Source organism: Neomonachus schauinslandi, chromosome 1 (assembly GCF_002201575.2).
Source record: "Neomonachus schauinslandi chromosome 1, ASM220157v2, whole genome shotgun sequence".
Lineage (NCBI taxonomy): Eukaryota > Metazoa > Chordata > Mammalia > Carnivora > Phocidae > Neomonachus > Neomonachus schauinslandi.
In genome coordinates, this window is record NC_058403.1 from 92,402,120 (window position 1) to 92,416,694 (window position 14,575).

The 14,575-nt window shown below is 38.2% G+C and overlaps 1 protein-coding gene across 1 annotated transcript in view; it reads left to right on the top strand.

Annotated features, from left to right (window-relative positions):
• The window catches only part of SLC2A2 (solute carrier family 2 member 2), a 35,653-nt gene extending 21,625 nt beyond the window's left edge, over nucleotides 1-14,028 (top strand). Inside the window, exons 4-11 of the mRNA XM_021702592.1 lie at nucleotides 479-603; nucleotides 3,897-4,012; nucleotides 4,888-5,050; nucleotides 5,546-5,733; nucleotides 8,673-8,777; nucleotides 12,018-12,119; nucleotides 12,816-13,019; nucleotides 13,105-14,028. Coding sequence (XP_021558267.1) covers nucleotides 479-603; nucleotides 3,897-4,012; nucleotides 4,888-5,050; nucleotides 5,546-5,733; nucleotides 8,673-8,777; nucleotides 12,018-12,119; nucleotides 12,816-13,019; nucleotides 13,105-13,305 — 1,204 coding nt within the window. The 3' untranslated portion in view covers nucleotides 13,306-14,028. The remainder of the gene's footprint in view (nucleotides 1-478; nucleotides 604-3,896; nucleotides 4,013-4,887; nucleotides 5,051-5,545; nucleotides 5,734-8,672; nucleotides 8,778-12,017; nucleotides 12,120-12,815; nucleotides 13,020-13,104) is intronic.
• Nucleotides 14,029-14,575: the final 547 nt, after the last annotated feature.

The following is a 14,575-nucleotide window of genomic DNA, read 5'->3' on the forward strand; positions in this document are numbered from 1 at the left end:
GAAGGAAGGAAGGAAGGAAGGAAGGAAGGAAGGAAGGAAGGAAGGAAAAAAGAGAAGAGAAGGAAGAAAGAGGGGAAAGAAAGGATGTAATAGATTACAACTACAGTGTTGAATATAGCTATCACCAGACAATTACTTAAAACGAGCAACTTGTAGAAAACTTAGTTAACTGTTTGAAAAAATTTCAGAAGTGTTATCTTAAATCAAACCAGTCATCACCACAACTGAGTCATCTCTAGTAAACTGTGGAGATCACATGCATGAAACCCAGATTTTTTCATTATAAACATTATTTACTGTTAATGCTTTAGTCCACAGATAAATCAAACTAGCAATCATGGCTTAAAATTCCCCAACTAACTTTTTCAGAAAAATTAAAATAACTGCTCTTAAGTAAATATCTTAGCATACTCTGAAAGCAAATAATTTTATCAAATTTTGATGCTGAATTTTTAATTCTTGCTTTTTAAAATTTCAGAATCAAAGCCATGTTGGTAGCAAACATTCTCTCATTAGTTGGAGCTCTCTTGATGGGGTTTTCAAAACTGGGACCATCTCACATTCTTATAATTTCAGGAAGAAGCATATCAGGACTCTACTGTGGTAAGTCAACCATGCACACACGTGTGCACACACACACACACACACACACTTGTCTTAAAATTATTCTAAAGGCAGATATGGTAACATGCAGGGAAGTTTTCAAGCCGGAGGTGGCATCACAAAAGGGAAAGGCAATAGCATAAAATTGAAGTCCTGAGTCAGGGAGGTTTGGGACCAGTAAGTGGGAGTTGTGAAACTATCTTCTTGCTCATGGCAATTTCCAGGGGTATAATCGAAGATAAATAATTTAACTCATAGCTTCCTGATCTGTTAAATGAAGGAGATAGTATGTACGATGTAGGGCACTTGTGAGAATACATGTAAAATGTTCAGCATAGAGTCTGCCTATAGTAAGCTGCCGAGAAAAGCCAGCTGTTGTTACTGCTCCTGCTCTGCAGTAGACAGTGGCACACTGCTACACCCAGAACCTCCACCTTGGCTCTTATGGCCTACTTGGCCACCTAGGTCTCTATCTCTCCTTTCTGAAAAGACCTTGACACCCAAGCCCATCCCTCAGACCACATTCCCTCAGTGGTTGGATTTCAGATGCGGCTGGGTGAAGCATTACAGTGGCAGTGACCACAGGGACAGGGAGTCAGGAAGGAGCAGCTGGTAGAGGAGTTCATAATGGACAAAGGATGCACCCCTTGCGAACCTCACATCTGAATATCTGGAATCACTAGTTCTTGGAAATAGCTTTTCAAACTTTTGGAAGTTTCAAATTTTCAGAAGCAAATTTAATCAGCAGAGGTCTGAACATCTCTAAAAGGGAGGATCACTTCATCTCTAAAATAGCTAAATCTTTAGCTTCTCAATGCCAGTGAAGCCCTGATTCTGATGGTTTGGAGCCAAGGTTTTAACCCATTGTCCCAAATCATAGAGCTGTCTTTCAAAGCACTAATATCCACTGGGGCCAGGGGAGGGTGTGAGAGCACAAAATGATGTATAAAATGTTTATAGTTTTTACTTGCAAAGAGAAAAGACTACAGCTTCATGTGTCTTCAATGATCCCCTGAAACAAAAGTCCAAAATACCCACAAGTTAATAACTTAATTAAAAGTCTCTTTTCATTGTTTTCAATGTTAATACAAATAGCTGAAAGCTAGGATAGCTTTATCAAGGTGAAGAGGCAACCCACATGTGGAGAGATTTAGATTCAGAATGAATTAATTCTGGCACTCTCTCTGCCTGGCCTTAGATATATTAACTGGATGTTCTGTAAAATGCAAAGAATAACACTATCAAGGAGTTCCAAATCATGCTTCTTCTTTCTTCTTTCTCCATTTTAAAAAATAGAGTATGAAAAAAAAATCACAAATATTTTTGGGAAAATTGAAAAAAAATGCTATAAACATTGTGGAGCAACCTATCACTAGCATAGCCAAGTAACTTGTACTCCCCAATTATCTTTTTAAATTATGCCTGGTCCTGTTCTGAGCATTAAAATTGCTAAAAATTATAGGAAATACATTTTTTTAAAAGATTTTATTTATTTATTTGAGAGAGAGAGAATGAGAGACAGAGAGCATGAGAGGGAGGAAGGTCAGAGGGAGAAGCAGACTCCCTGCTGAGCAGGGAGCCCGATGCGGGACTCGATCCCGGGACTCCAGGATCATGACCTGAGCCGAAGGCAGTCGCTTAACCAACTGAGCCACCCAGGCGCCTGGAAATACATTTTGACTTTAAATTTGTGTGAACTCAGACCTGTGAGCTTATCTACATTATTATGTTCTTGAGCTACAATAGGAGGTATTACACAGAAAGTATAGCCTGGAAAAGGGACAAATAAATGGGCTTTTTCTTTTTTTTTTTAAAGATTTTATTTATTATTTATTTGACAGAGAGAGACACAGCGAGAGAGGGATCACAAGCAGGGGGAGTGGGGAAGGAGAAGCAGGCTTCCCGAGGAGCAGGGAGCCCAAAGAGGGGCTCAATCCCAGGACCCTGGCATCATGACCTGAGCCGAAGGCAGACGCCTAACGACTGAGCCACCCAGGTGCCCTAAATGGGCTTTTTCTCATTTAAGTTCAATAGACCACACATTAGAGTCACATGTAAATGTCAGCCAAAATTCAGATGCCATATCAATCATGCAACTGTTCATGTGAGATATTAAGAACAATTTAAAGCATTAAAAACAGGGGCGCCTGGGTGGCTCAGTTGGTTAAGTGACTGCCTTCAGCTCAGGTCATGATCCCAGGGTCCTGGGATCGAGTCCCGCATTGGGCTCCCTGCTCTGCGGGGAGCCTGCTTCTCCCTCTCCCACTCCCCCTGCTTGTGTTCCCTCTCTCGCTGTCTCTCTCTCTGTCAAATAAATAAATAAAATCTTTAAAAAAAATAAAAAATAAAGCATTAAAAACATATTGAAAGAGTTCCCAAATTAATCTTTTATGCAAAAACCATATATTTTCATTTTATAGACAAACTCTCTAAGAGGAAGACTCTAACAAGTCTTATTTTTAAATTCTCAAGAAAAGGCTAAACATTGCATTCAACCTTGCTTGTTGATAGTCTCTAACCTTTTTATGCACTCAGCAAATGGCTGGATACTCCACCATTTCCAACATGACTGAGTACATCTGTGTTTAAGAAAGCTATAGAAGGCAGAATTGCCTAGGGTTTTTCAATTTTTGGTATTCCTTTAAGCACCAAAATCTTTTCTGAAGCCCATTGTTAGGAGAGAATAAAGAAGAAGCTGGGTTGCTCTGGGTGGAGTAATTGAGGGAAGAGCCCCTGAATTCCTTAACCTCTTCCACCTGTCCACACCTCCCTCACCACTTTAACAGTGATCTTGAGGTACTTCCACATTGTGTAGACTCAGGGCTTGTAGTTTTCGTGCTAAAGCTCTATTGCACTATGATCTTGGATAAACTGTTTCTCACCTCTATCAAGTAAAGAGATTGGCCTAGATATGTTCTAATTTCCTTTAATACTATGAGTTTAGATCAAGAATATTATTAAAGCATTCTTCAGTCTCTTTTCTGAAGACAACTTGAGGCATTATGATGTAAAGTCAATTTTAACATGGTTTTAACTAAATAAGGCAATGCTATGAATAATTGCCAAATCCATGACTAACCATTTCTTTCTATTGCTATATCCAACTACAACTTCAATTGAGTCTTATCAACAAATATTCTTTGCATAAACTGTGTCTATGACTGGGGACAAGGGGTCTTCCAACAGACTCTGACAGGACCTTTTAGTCAGGATATTGACTATACTTAAACCAAATTATTGTTATTGAGATAGTCCTGGCTGTACTTTCACATTTATGTTCATGTTTTATGCAGGACTAATTTCAGGCTTGGTTCCAATGTACCTTGGTGAAATTGCTCCAACCACACTCAGGGGTGCTCTTGGCACACTTCACCAGCTGGCCATTGTCACGGGCATTCTTATTAGTCAGGTAAAAACTCCCATCCCCTACTTCACCCATCCTCTACTTTATCCAGCTTCTTCCTCCCTGATAGACCAGCACAGCGGAAAAAAATAGTTCCACCATTGGGAGTGGGGATGCTGTAGAGACTTAGGCTTTTTAGCTCAAAGCTAAATTATTACTGCTTCACTCCTCACTTCTCCCCTTGGATTTGTGGTAGGGTTGGCACTAGAGATGATCCAACATGACCAACATGCCAGGTCTTGAACTTCTGGAGCTAGTCTAGAATTAAATTATTCTGTTCAGATTTCAAAGAATTGGAAACTTCACATTTTTAACTGCTGGATTTCCTTTGTTTTGAGCATCTTACCTGGACAATTAATATGTGTATGATTACCATAGCAGTTTTTTGTTCAGCTGGCTCTATCCTTCCCTTCCATCCCATGGACTCAGAGTCCTCAGAACCCTTAACCTAGGATTATCCAGAGGGTAAACCACTGCAATAAGGATGATAAATCTGGGTCTCATTATAATGATTGTTCTATCTATATAATCCCATTTTATTTTTCTGGGTAATCTAAGGAGAAATTTTTTAGGGTCCAAAGTTACACATGGTTTTTGGTGTTGCTTTAGATGTCAAATGTGTTCTTAAAAGTTTGGTTGTTTCCCATCCTAAATGGCCCATATGCGTTAATGAAAACAAATTTAAGTGAACTCTTTGTAAAACAAATAGTCCCAAATTTAGTTAAGTAAGACACACTAGTAATAGTTTCTGCTTTGGGCATACTTGAATCAAAGTTGTCAGGGATTACTATTAAATAACCAACGTACTTTTTCAACAAATGGTTACAGAAGGCAGACCCAAAGTGTTGTGCAGTTGCCATGCTTCCTCCCTGCCTTTTCAGATTGTTGGCCTCAACTTTATCCTGGGCAATCATGAGCAGTGGCATATCCTGCTTGGTTTGTCTGCTGTGCGAGCCATCATCCAGTCTCTGCTGCTCTTCTTCTGTCCAGAAAGCCCCAGGTACCTTTACATCAAGTTGGATGAAGAAGTCAAAGCAAAGAAAAGTAAGCCTGTGGGTGGTTTTCTTTCTTCCTATTGTTTTGGAACTATCAACTAATGAAAAACAATGTGCAAGAATGTTTACTGGTCAAGTCGGTATGAGCGCTTTCCAAATGAAGTCAATGATTACATGTAAGAAGAATGTGCAAGATCACTTCAATATGACTCACGCATGCCATTTCAAATCCATAAACACTTGATCCCAAGTGGGAAACCCATGTGCACAGGATTGGACTCAACCAGAGGCTTCTAAAAGACCTTTACCTGCATTATGCTTCTATGATAACAAAGATCATAGTTTTCTTTGTCATTAGATAAAGCCAAATGTTTTTCTCAAAATTTAAAAACAGGATTTAATTTAACAAAAAGAATTGCCAACACTCATGCTGTAAAGCAATAGAATGGGCTATGCAGAACTATAGCTCTTTCATTAACATAATAAAAATAAATTTGCTTTTGTTTTGACCTGAGTTGTATCAATCTGATCATTTTGTGGGCAGGCCTGAAAAGACTCAGAGGAGGTATTGATGTCACCAAAGACATCAATGAGATGAGAAAGGAAAAAGAAGAAGCATCCAGTGAACAGAAAGTCTCCATAATTCAGCTCTTCACCAACTCCAGCTACCGACAGCCTATTCTAGTCGCACTGATGCTGCATGTGGCTCAGCAATTTTCTGGAATCAATGGGGTAAGTTTAAGAATACTCTCTAACTCCCTAAAATAGGGAAAGAAAGGGGTATAAATTTTTTTTTGTATTAGAATTTCTTGAGTTATTTTAGTTAGTTAGTTCAGTTAGCCACTGTAGAGTACATCATTAGTTTTTGATGTAGTGTTCAATGATTCATTAGTTACATATAATATCCAGAAATCAGAGAGGGAGACAAACCATAAGAGACTCTGGACCCCGGGAAAGGGGTATAAATTTAAATAACTAAAGGCATTTTAAAATGTTGATATCATGTTTTACTACAATAAACATATACTGAGCATTAATTTTCTTTGTTTTGCCTCACCTGCTTTCTAAAATTGGATTAGAATTTTTAAAAATGTCAACAATCAATGACACTGTGTCTATTAAGATGGAAGGTAAAAAGCAAAAATCATAATTAATACAAAAGCGGGAAAAGGAGAATAATTATAAAAAAAAAAAAAAAAAACCTTAAATTAAGGGGCTTCTAGAGTTGAATAGCAAGTTTAGGATTCCGGATAGTCCAGGCAAAAGGAGTCCATGGTTCCCTTTATCTATGTATCTTTATTATTTTTTTTTAAAGATTTTTCTTTCTTTATTTTAGAGAGAGGGCATTGGGGGGGCGGGGCAGAAGGAGAGGGACAAGCAGGCTCCCCACTGAGCAGGGAGACCAACGCGGGGCTCAATCCTAGGACCCTGGGTTCATGACCTAAGCTGAAGGCAGACGCTTAATCCACTGAGCCACCCAGGCACCCACCTCCCTTTACCTATACCAGGGGCACCTGGGTGGCTCAGTTGGTTGAGCATCAGACTCTTGATCTTGATCTTGGGACTGTGGATTCAGGCCCTATGCTGGTCTCTGTGTTGGGCTCTGCACTGGGTGTGAAACCTACTTATAAACAAACAAACAAACAAACTAAACGAAACAAAACAAAATCAAACCAAATGGCTAGGTGCAAAGAAATTTCCTGCCATGCAAGAAATTTTCATTCTAGGGGCACCTGAGTGGCTCAGTCGTTAAGCGTCTGCCTTTGGACCCCCTGCTTGGCAGGAAGCCTGCTTCTCCTTCTCCCATTCCCACTGCTTGTGTTCCCTCTCTCGCTGTGTCTCTCTCTGTCAAATAAATAAATAAAATCTTTAAAAAAAAGAAAAGAAATTTTCACTCTATTTGGGGAGCCAGCATACAAAAGAAACTACAGTGTCAACTGGCATGACAGTGGTGAATGAGGGCAGTAGACAAGACATGATTAAGAAACATACTGAATGTTAAACTAGCCAGTTTTTAGGTTTTGAACTGAAATCACCGCATTACACAGACTAAAATTATTCTACTGGCAATTAGCTACTAGAAGAAAAAAAGTAAGTATTTGCTAAAAAAAAAAGATTTAAAAAATCACTTATCCTCTTTTACTGCTGTTAAAAATGTGGTTTGGGCTTCCTCTATTATGAGCTAATTACAGATCCACAAGGGGGTGGCTTGTGGATGGGCAGAGTCTTGGAAGAGGTAAAGAAAGTAATTCTCATCTGTTGAAACAAAAGGAGACCTGGACCTCAATCAACAAGGTGAATACTGCTCTTCTGTCATCTCTATCCTCCTTTAATGGTTCCTTGATGTCCGTTTTAATCTAATACTCTATATAACTTCGGGGTTTGGAGACCAAATTTGTATCCATTTTCTCAGCTCTGCCTGTATATCCAAAGGAACAAGACTTAGTCTTTCTGAACCTCCCTGCTTTAGCTACTATCCCAGTGCCTGACTTAGAGGCATCCAGGAAATGTTGAACTGAGGCTGTTGGGCAGCCTAAAAATGTGGGATAGTGTACAGTGTGCTATAAGCTACTCCTCTCTGAGCACAGTCTGTACAGTCCTTCTCCATTAGCCCTATCTGCAGGAAGAGGTGCCAGCAACAGGACATGTTAAATGGGGAAGGAATGAGAGAGGATGAGAGAATGACAGAATGGCCTTAAAAAGACCATTATAAATGTAAAAACATAATTAATAATAAGGGCCATTATAGAGATTTTGAAGATTTCTCCATGTCTACAGAGATTAGTGAAAAATTTTGGATTAAAAGCAATAGCAACCAGAATTCTTATACACGCTGGCAGGAGTGTCAATTGACACAACTTTTCTGGAAAACCATTTGCCATATTTATCAAAGCTGAGCATATGCATACACTATGGTCTAGTAATTCTATTCCTAGATGTAAATGTGTACATATTTCACAAGGATTTTACTAGAATGTTCATAACAGCACCTTTCATATTCACCCAAATGACAACTACCTAAATACCCATCAGTGGTAGATTGGATAATAAATAGTGGTATATTAATACAAAAAAATACTAAGCAATGAAAATGAACAGTGTACAAATACACACAACTATATAGATAATTCTCGCAAAGGTAATGTTGAAGCCAGATACCAAATAATTCACACTGTGTGGTTCCATTTATAGCAAGTACAAAACTAGGCAAAATTTATCATGATGTTAGAGGCTGAAGAGCTTCCTTGGAAAAATAGGGGGATAGTCTGGGGGGTTCTGGAAGACTGGAAATTATTTATTTCTTGATCTGTGTGTGGGTTACACAGGTGTGTTCAGTTTGTAAAAATTAATCTGTATACTTATGTTGTGTGTACTTTTTTTGTATTTTATACCTTAACAAAAAGTTTAAAAATTAAAAAATACATATCAAGATAATGCAGACCCCAAGTTTTCAGCTAAATTTAAGGAGAACTTTAATCAGAAATTTCAAACACTAAAGGTTGATAGTGGTTTCTCATTGCCTGGAAGAAGAGGACAGATAAAATGTTTAGGGCATTCTAGGGACCATGGTTCCATAGAAACTACTAAAAATAAACAACCTAAAATATTTCTTGCTTTCAAGCTACAGTGCTAGGATTCTTGATTAAAGCTAAATTGTTATTACTTTACAGATCTTTTACTACTCAACTAGCATTTTTCAGACAGCTGGAATCAGCCAACCTGTTTATGCAACCATTGGAGTTGGTGCCATCAACATGGTTTTCACTGCTCTCTCTGTGAGTTAATACCCTAGATAAATATGCTACTTGTTCTTCAGTTCAGAAATGGGGGAAGGGGGTACCTTGTGATCTAAAAGCAACCAGTGATTTATTGCTCATGTGTATTGGGTGTATAGAACCAAGTGGGTCACAGGAAGAGTCCTATATGCAAATAACAAACTACTAAGCATGGCTGAACAAGTGGATCACTGGTTGTCCCCATTTGCTGGAATGCCATTTAGTCACTCATTTGTGAATTAATAACTTACTTGGGGCACAGAGGACTTCTTCCTTGTGTAAATAGATGGAGTCCTTTTCCTTTGCTCTGTACTTGAATCTGTTGGGATCAGGTGACTACTTGTCATTCCTATCAATATTGGGTCTTCTACCTAGTTTCCTCTCTTTCCATGGTTGAAATCCTTTTTTTATCCTGATGTCTTGGCAAAAACACTTTAAAAAAAAAATAAGGTCTTCTGTAACGTATCTATGCCCATGACAGGGTTAAACAGACTCAGCAAATGCTAACGATATTAGGTTAATGAACAGAGCTTCTAGATAGCTCACAAGGCCATAACTTCTGGTGATGCATTAAAGTGTGTGTGATATTATAAGAGATGGAGTAGAAGTGGTATAACTTGAAATGTTATTAGTTTTGAAATGTTATTTTTTTTTCTCACAAGGGGAAAAGTCATATAGTCTTTTCAAGACCGAATACCTTATATAATGAATGATTCAGTATCTTGACAATATTTAACATAAATAATCTAAGAATAAAGTAAACAAACAACAACAAAAAAACCCCCTAAAACTTCCCAACTCATGTAATTCACTCTAAAATGAGGATAATTGGGCTTATTTTTATCTTTGAATGTAGGATATTCAAAAAGCTTGTGCTTTTAAATGTTGGTCACCATGTTATATTCAATATACTTCAGTCACTTGTTTTTCATTCTCTGCACATGGACTTTTAACTATTACCTTAGGGTGGTCAATAAATTACAGCCTAGCTACCTAGATCAAAAAGCAGATTTGTCCAGACTACATTAAACAGTGCTGGACCTTGGAAAGAGGAGGGAGAACAGATAACAAGGGAACACCAGCAGTTCTGTAGACATGCCTTTAGCGATAATGCCTGTTCAAGCCAAAAGGCCACTCAAAATCGATGAAGGCCTGCTACTGGGATGTAATCCAAGGGCTACTCACATTCTTTTGTCTCCTGAGATATATTTTTTACAAATCCTACTTCAACATATTTTTCTAATATAGAAATTATGCTTAAAACATTTTATGTGTAACAGGATTTGCTGTGTAAAGCAACAAGTTGTCAAAATTGGGTAACCCAAATTCTAAATGCCTATAAAGGAAACTACTGCAGAATTTCATTTTTGCCCCCCTCCCCACCAACCCAGCTGGAGTAGGAGTAGTTGTTTGGAAAAGTTTCTTGATTATTTTGAATATGCCTTTTTAGAGTTTATCCATTTATTCTGTGAAAGTTTTTGAACAGATGAGTGACATTTTAAATGTCAGCTCTAATCATCTGTCTAATTAACCCTCCAGGGCTACAGATAACATTTAAGATTTTTAATTATATTTATTTTTGAAAAGTTGTTTTAAGGATCAAAAAGTACAAAAAGCATAGTCCTTCAGTCACGCAACTCCTCTCCCCTAAATTAACCAATGTTATTGAATTCTGTGTATCTTTTCAAATAAAGATATACAAATAGGAATATGCACTGATAAGTATTAAATGTTTCACCAACTTGGAAGGGACATAATCAATCAATTTTTTTTTTCGGAATGAGTATTTGGGAAAAGAAAGACTTTCCTAACTCCATGCTGAATTATGTTTCCACATTCCATATTTTCTCCCACACTGATGGGTTGGTAGAAGAGAGCCTGTAAACTTGAGAGAAAACAAAACAGGAAGAAATGTGGAGGGAATGGGGACACAGATGGGTCTAGAGGAGAAGCAGTGGCATCCAGGATCTGTGTGACACACACTGTCTTGGGCAAAGACAAGGGTTCTAGGTCAGGCAGACATCTCCATCCTCAAGGAGTGAGTTCATAATTTATTATCCTATTAGTAACAATTGTTCAAAAACAGAAGAAACATAGTAAAGCCCTCATTCCTGAAGAAATGCTTCTATTTTCTTGATAGCTTAACATGGTGTCATCAAGTCAACTTGGAAAGTCATAGAGTCAAATTATATAGATAAATGTTATGAACTTGGGTGCGAGGTGTTTTTCATACTACCTTCTCAACAGTAAGTGTGGGCTCTTTGCTCATCATCCTGAAGTGATCTGAAACCCAAATATGAATTGCCTCTGAAATGAAAGGGGCTTTTACTACAGGTGAAAACAAATGTTTCTCAGATATTCTCAGAGCCAGAGCTCAAGGCTGTTGAATTGCTGTTGAGTCACTGATAGATTTATGAGCCAAGCCAATTTACTCATTGAAGTGAGAAATTATGACATAATTTTTGTGTGTGATTCACCAACCTTGGCAGTATCCCAAGGATCAAGCAAGAAGAGTCTGTATAAACAAACATTGGTCTTGTCTAATTGTAAATGTTAAACATTAATGCAAAGGTCCACAGACCCCAAGGTACCAATGATCTATCTCCTAAATTAGGATAAGAAAGCACTTTAAGCTTTTGCCTTAAAGTCTTATCTTTTCAAATGGATAATTCACTTCCAGCACCAAATACACTTTACGCACACCAGAAAAATGCAGATCTGACTATTTGGTAAAGTGATCAAATTCTGTAAGTTGTCAGGTCGTAATTTGACTTTATTAGCAGTGAGAAAGTTGGATGAGAATGGTTGACAACGCAACAGTTATACTATTTCAGGTTGTCTGCTGTGCACAAAACCTTGTACTTAGAACAGGATAATTATCAAAAGATAAATTAATGTCCTTTTTTATGTAGAGCCATTTTAAATGTACAAGAAATCTATTGGAAGAGATCCAAGATGTACAGCCTCTTAATACTGTATTCAAGTGATAATTGCAGAGTGATGGTAAGGTTATGACTCTTTGTCCAGAATGGCCTATTCAAATCACTTTGACTAAATGAAGCAGGTATCTGTTAATTACTTCTGCTCACTGAGACCAGTTCTGCCACCTGAGGCAAGAGTCACCCCCCAACTCAGTTCCACATCTGTAAAACGGGATTATAGAACTGCCTCCTTCCAGCTGTATAAATTAAAATTACCTCTTCAGCAGTAAAAACTAAGTATGTTTTAAAACTTTCCTAGGTATTCCTTGTGGAAAAGGCAGGGCGACGCTCTCTGTTTCTAATAGGAATGAGTGGGATGTTTGTCTGTGCCATCTTCATGTCTGTGGGACTTATATTACTGGTAAGTGTAGATTTTTGCACTGAGATTTTTGGTTACCATATGATAGCACTTCTGTGTTCCAGGCTAAAGTGCTCGGTATGTCAAAACATTTGAGACTGACTTATGAAATAAAGCCAGAGGAACAGCATAGAATACAAGGAAGAAATGTAAAGTAAAGGGGGACTAGCTTTTGGGGTTTAAAGACTTAAATGTCACAAGTGAATTGCACTTGTTACCAAGGAAGGCAGTGTCGCCAAATGGTCAGAGTATAGTCTCTGGGGTCAGCCCCGCTCAGGTTCTAACACTGGCTCTGCCATTTGGCTACCTATGTGACCTAGGGAATGTACCCGGACCTCTCCAACCCAGCATCCTCATCCACTACTTCATGGAGGGTAAGGCATCCTGTCTAGCAATCTTGGTATGAATAGGAGCAAAGCTCATAGATTCTTGCCTTGCTTCTATCACAGGAGAAGAATGACTGAGAATCAAAGTCCTAATCCAGAGGATTTTCTAATGACAGGGTTCAAAAGATTTTAAGCGTGACTGAGACTAGAATAAACCCGTCTCAAACCAGAATAATCTGTAGTTATTTGCACATAAACCTATCAGGCAGAGAGCCGCGTCACCTCTGAACTCAGTGAGAGGTGAACTTAGCTAAAGGAAGCAGCAGCCAATAATCCCAACCCCACTTTTGTTTTCATTTTGTTTTTTCCTCAGGATAAACTGGCGTGGATGAGTTATGTAAGCATGGTAGCCATCTTCCTCTTTGTCAGTTTCTTCGAGATTGGGCCTGGCCCTATCCCCTGGTTCATGGTGGCAGAGTTCTTCAGTCAAGGACCCCGGCCTGCTGCTTTAGCAATAGCTGCATTTAGCAACTGGACCTGCAATTTCATTGTAGCTCTGTGTTTCCAGTACATTGCGGTAAGCAGCCTAATATTGTGTAAATTTGCTGAACAGAGATGGAGTAGAACAGCTGCTAATTGGAACTCTGTTTGTTTCTATGCAGAAGTTCTGTGGACCTTATGTGTTTTTCCTCTTTGCTGGAGTGGTCCTGGCCTTTACTCTGTTTACATTTTTCAAAGTCCCAGAAACCAAAGGAAAGTCCTTTGAGGAAATCGCAGCAGAATTCCGAAAGAAGAGTAGCTCGGCCCAAGCGCCAAAAGCTGCTGTGGAAATGGAATTCCTTGGAGCTACAGAGACTGTGTAAAGATAACCTGCTTTTTTGACAAAAACAGAAACAGGAAGGAAGTTGTGTGTTTTTAATTGACGATTCTTTGAGAATTTTATATCTACGTCTTGAAGTATTATTTTATTTTTTAGGGAGCTTTTATGGGCTTTTCTCAGAAATGTCATCCAAAATTACCAAAGAAAGTATTTTTTTTAAGTTAGAGCATCTATTTTTGATAGTAAGACTCTGTAATTAAGTAAACCAAAAAGTCTAGCTCAATTTACTACACCAAAGGGCAAGTACATTGTAATGTTCCTAGCTCTATTCTTTATAACCAGGTTCTCCTGAAATGGAAGCAGTGTCAATGTATCATGTTATTGCTTCAGTAAGCATGTGACTGGAAACCTGGAGCTGCAGCTCATTTACATATTTGAACATGATTATGTTGGCATTTTCTTACCCACAGACCTCATACTAAAGGAGCTTTGGCTAGTGGTAATAAGGTCCATGTTAAAATTGATAACTTTTCTATTGCTCCCATTCAGCTTTTTTCTTCTGTATTAGAATTTATATTTTGTTTAAAATTTTATTTTTTCTGTATTTTCACGTGGAATGGTTTATTGAGTATATTAAGATATGTTCATAAAAAAAAACTTTTATTTTTGGTAGACTTACCAAAACTTTTGGTACTCAGAAAAAAAATTAGTTCCTTTGCTTGATAACCAAATGATTTTTATAAGATTAAACACTGAAAAGATTTTACCAGTCATACAGCCTGGGTTATCAGTTAATATTAATATCTATTATAAACCTATGTTAATTCCTTCCTAGTTCAGTCCTTTGAGCTCTATTTTGGTTTGCTTTTAAATTGAGCACAGCATGGTTTTCTCAGCTGTATTTTTTATAAAGTACATTCAAACAGTGATTAAGCTGGACATTTTTTTTTTTTTAAAGATTTTATTTGACAGACACAGTGAGAGAGGGAACACAAGCAGGGGGAGTTGGAGAGGGGAGAAGCAGGCTTCCCGTGGAGCAAGGAGCCCGATGCGGGGCTTGATCCCAGGACCCTGGGACCATGACCCGAGCCGAAGGCAGACGCTTAACGACTGAGCCACCCAGGCACCCTAAGCTGGACATTTTTATATCTCCTCAAACCCTAAATAAGTTAGAGCAGTCTAAGAGAAATTTGAAATAAAGGATTGCTCTGTTTGTTAAAACATATTTTCTGTATTATGTTTGAAGACAAATTGAAAGAGTAGGATTGCAGGAATCCTAAAGGTGGGCTCCTGAAACTTCATGAATGCTCAAT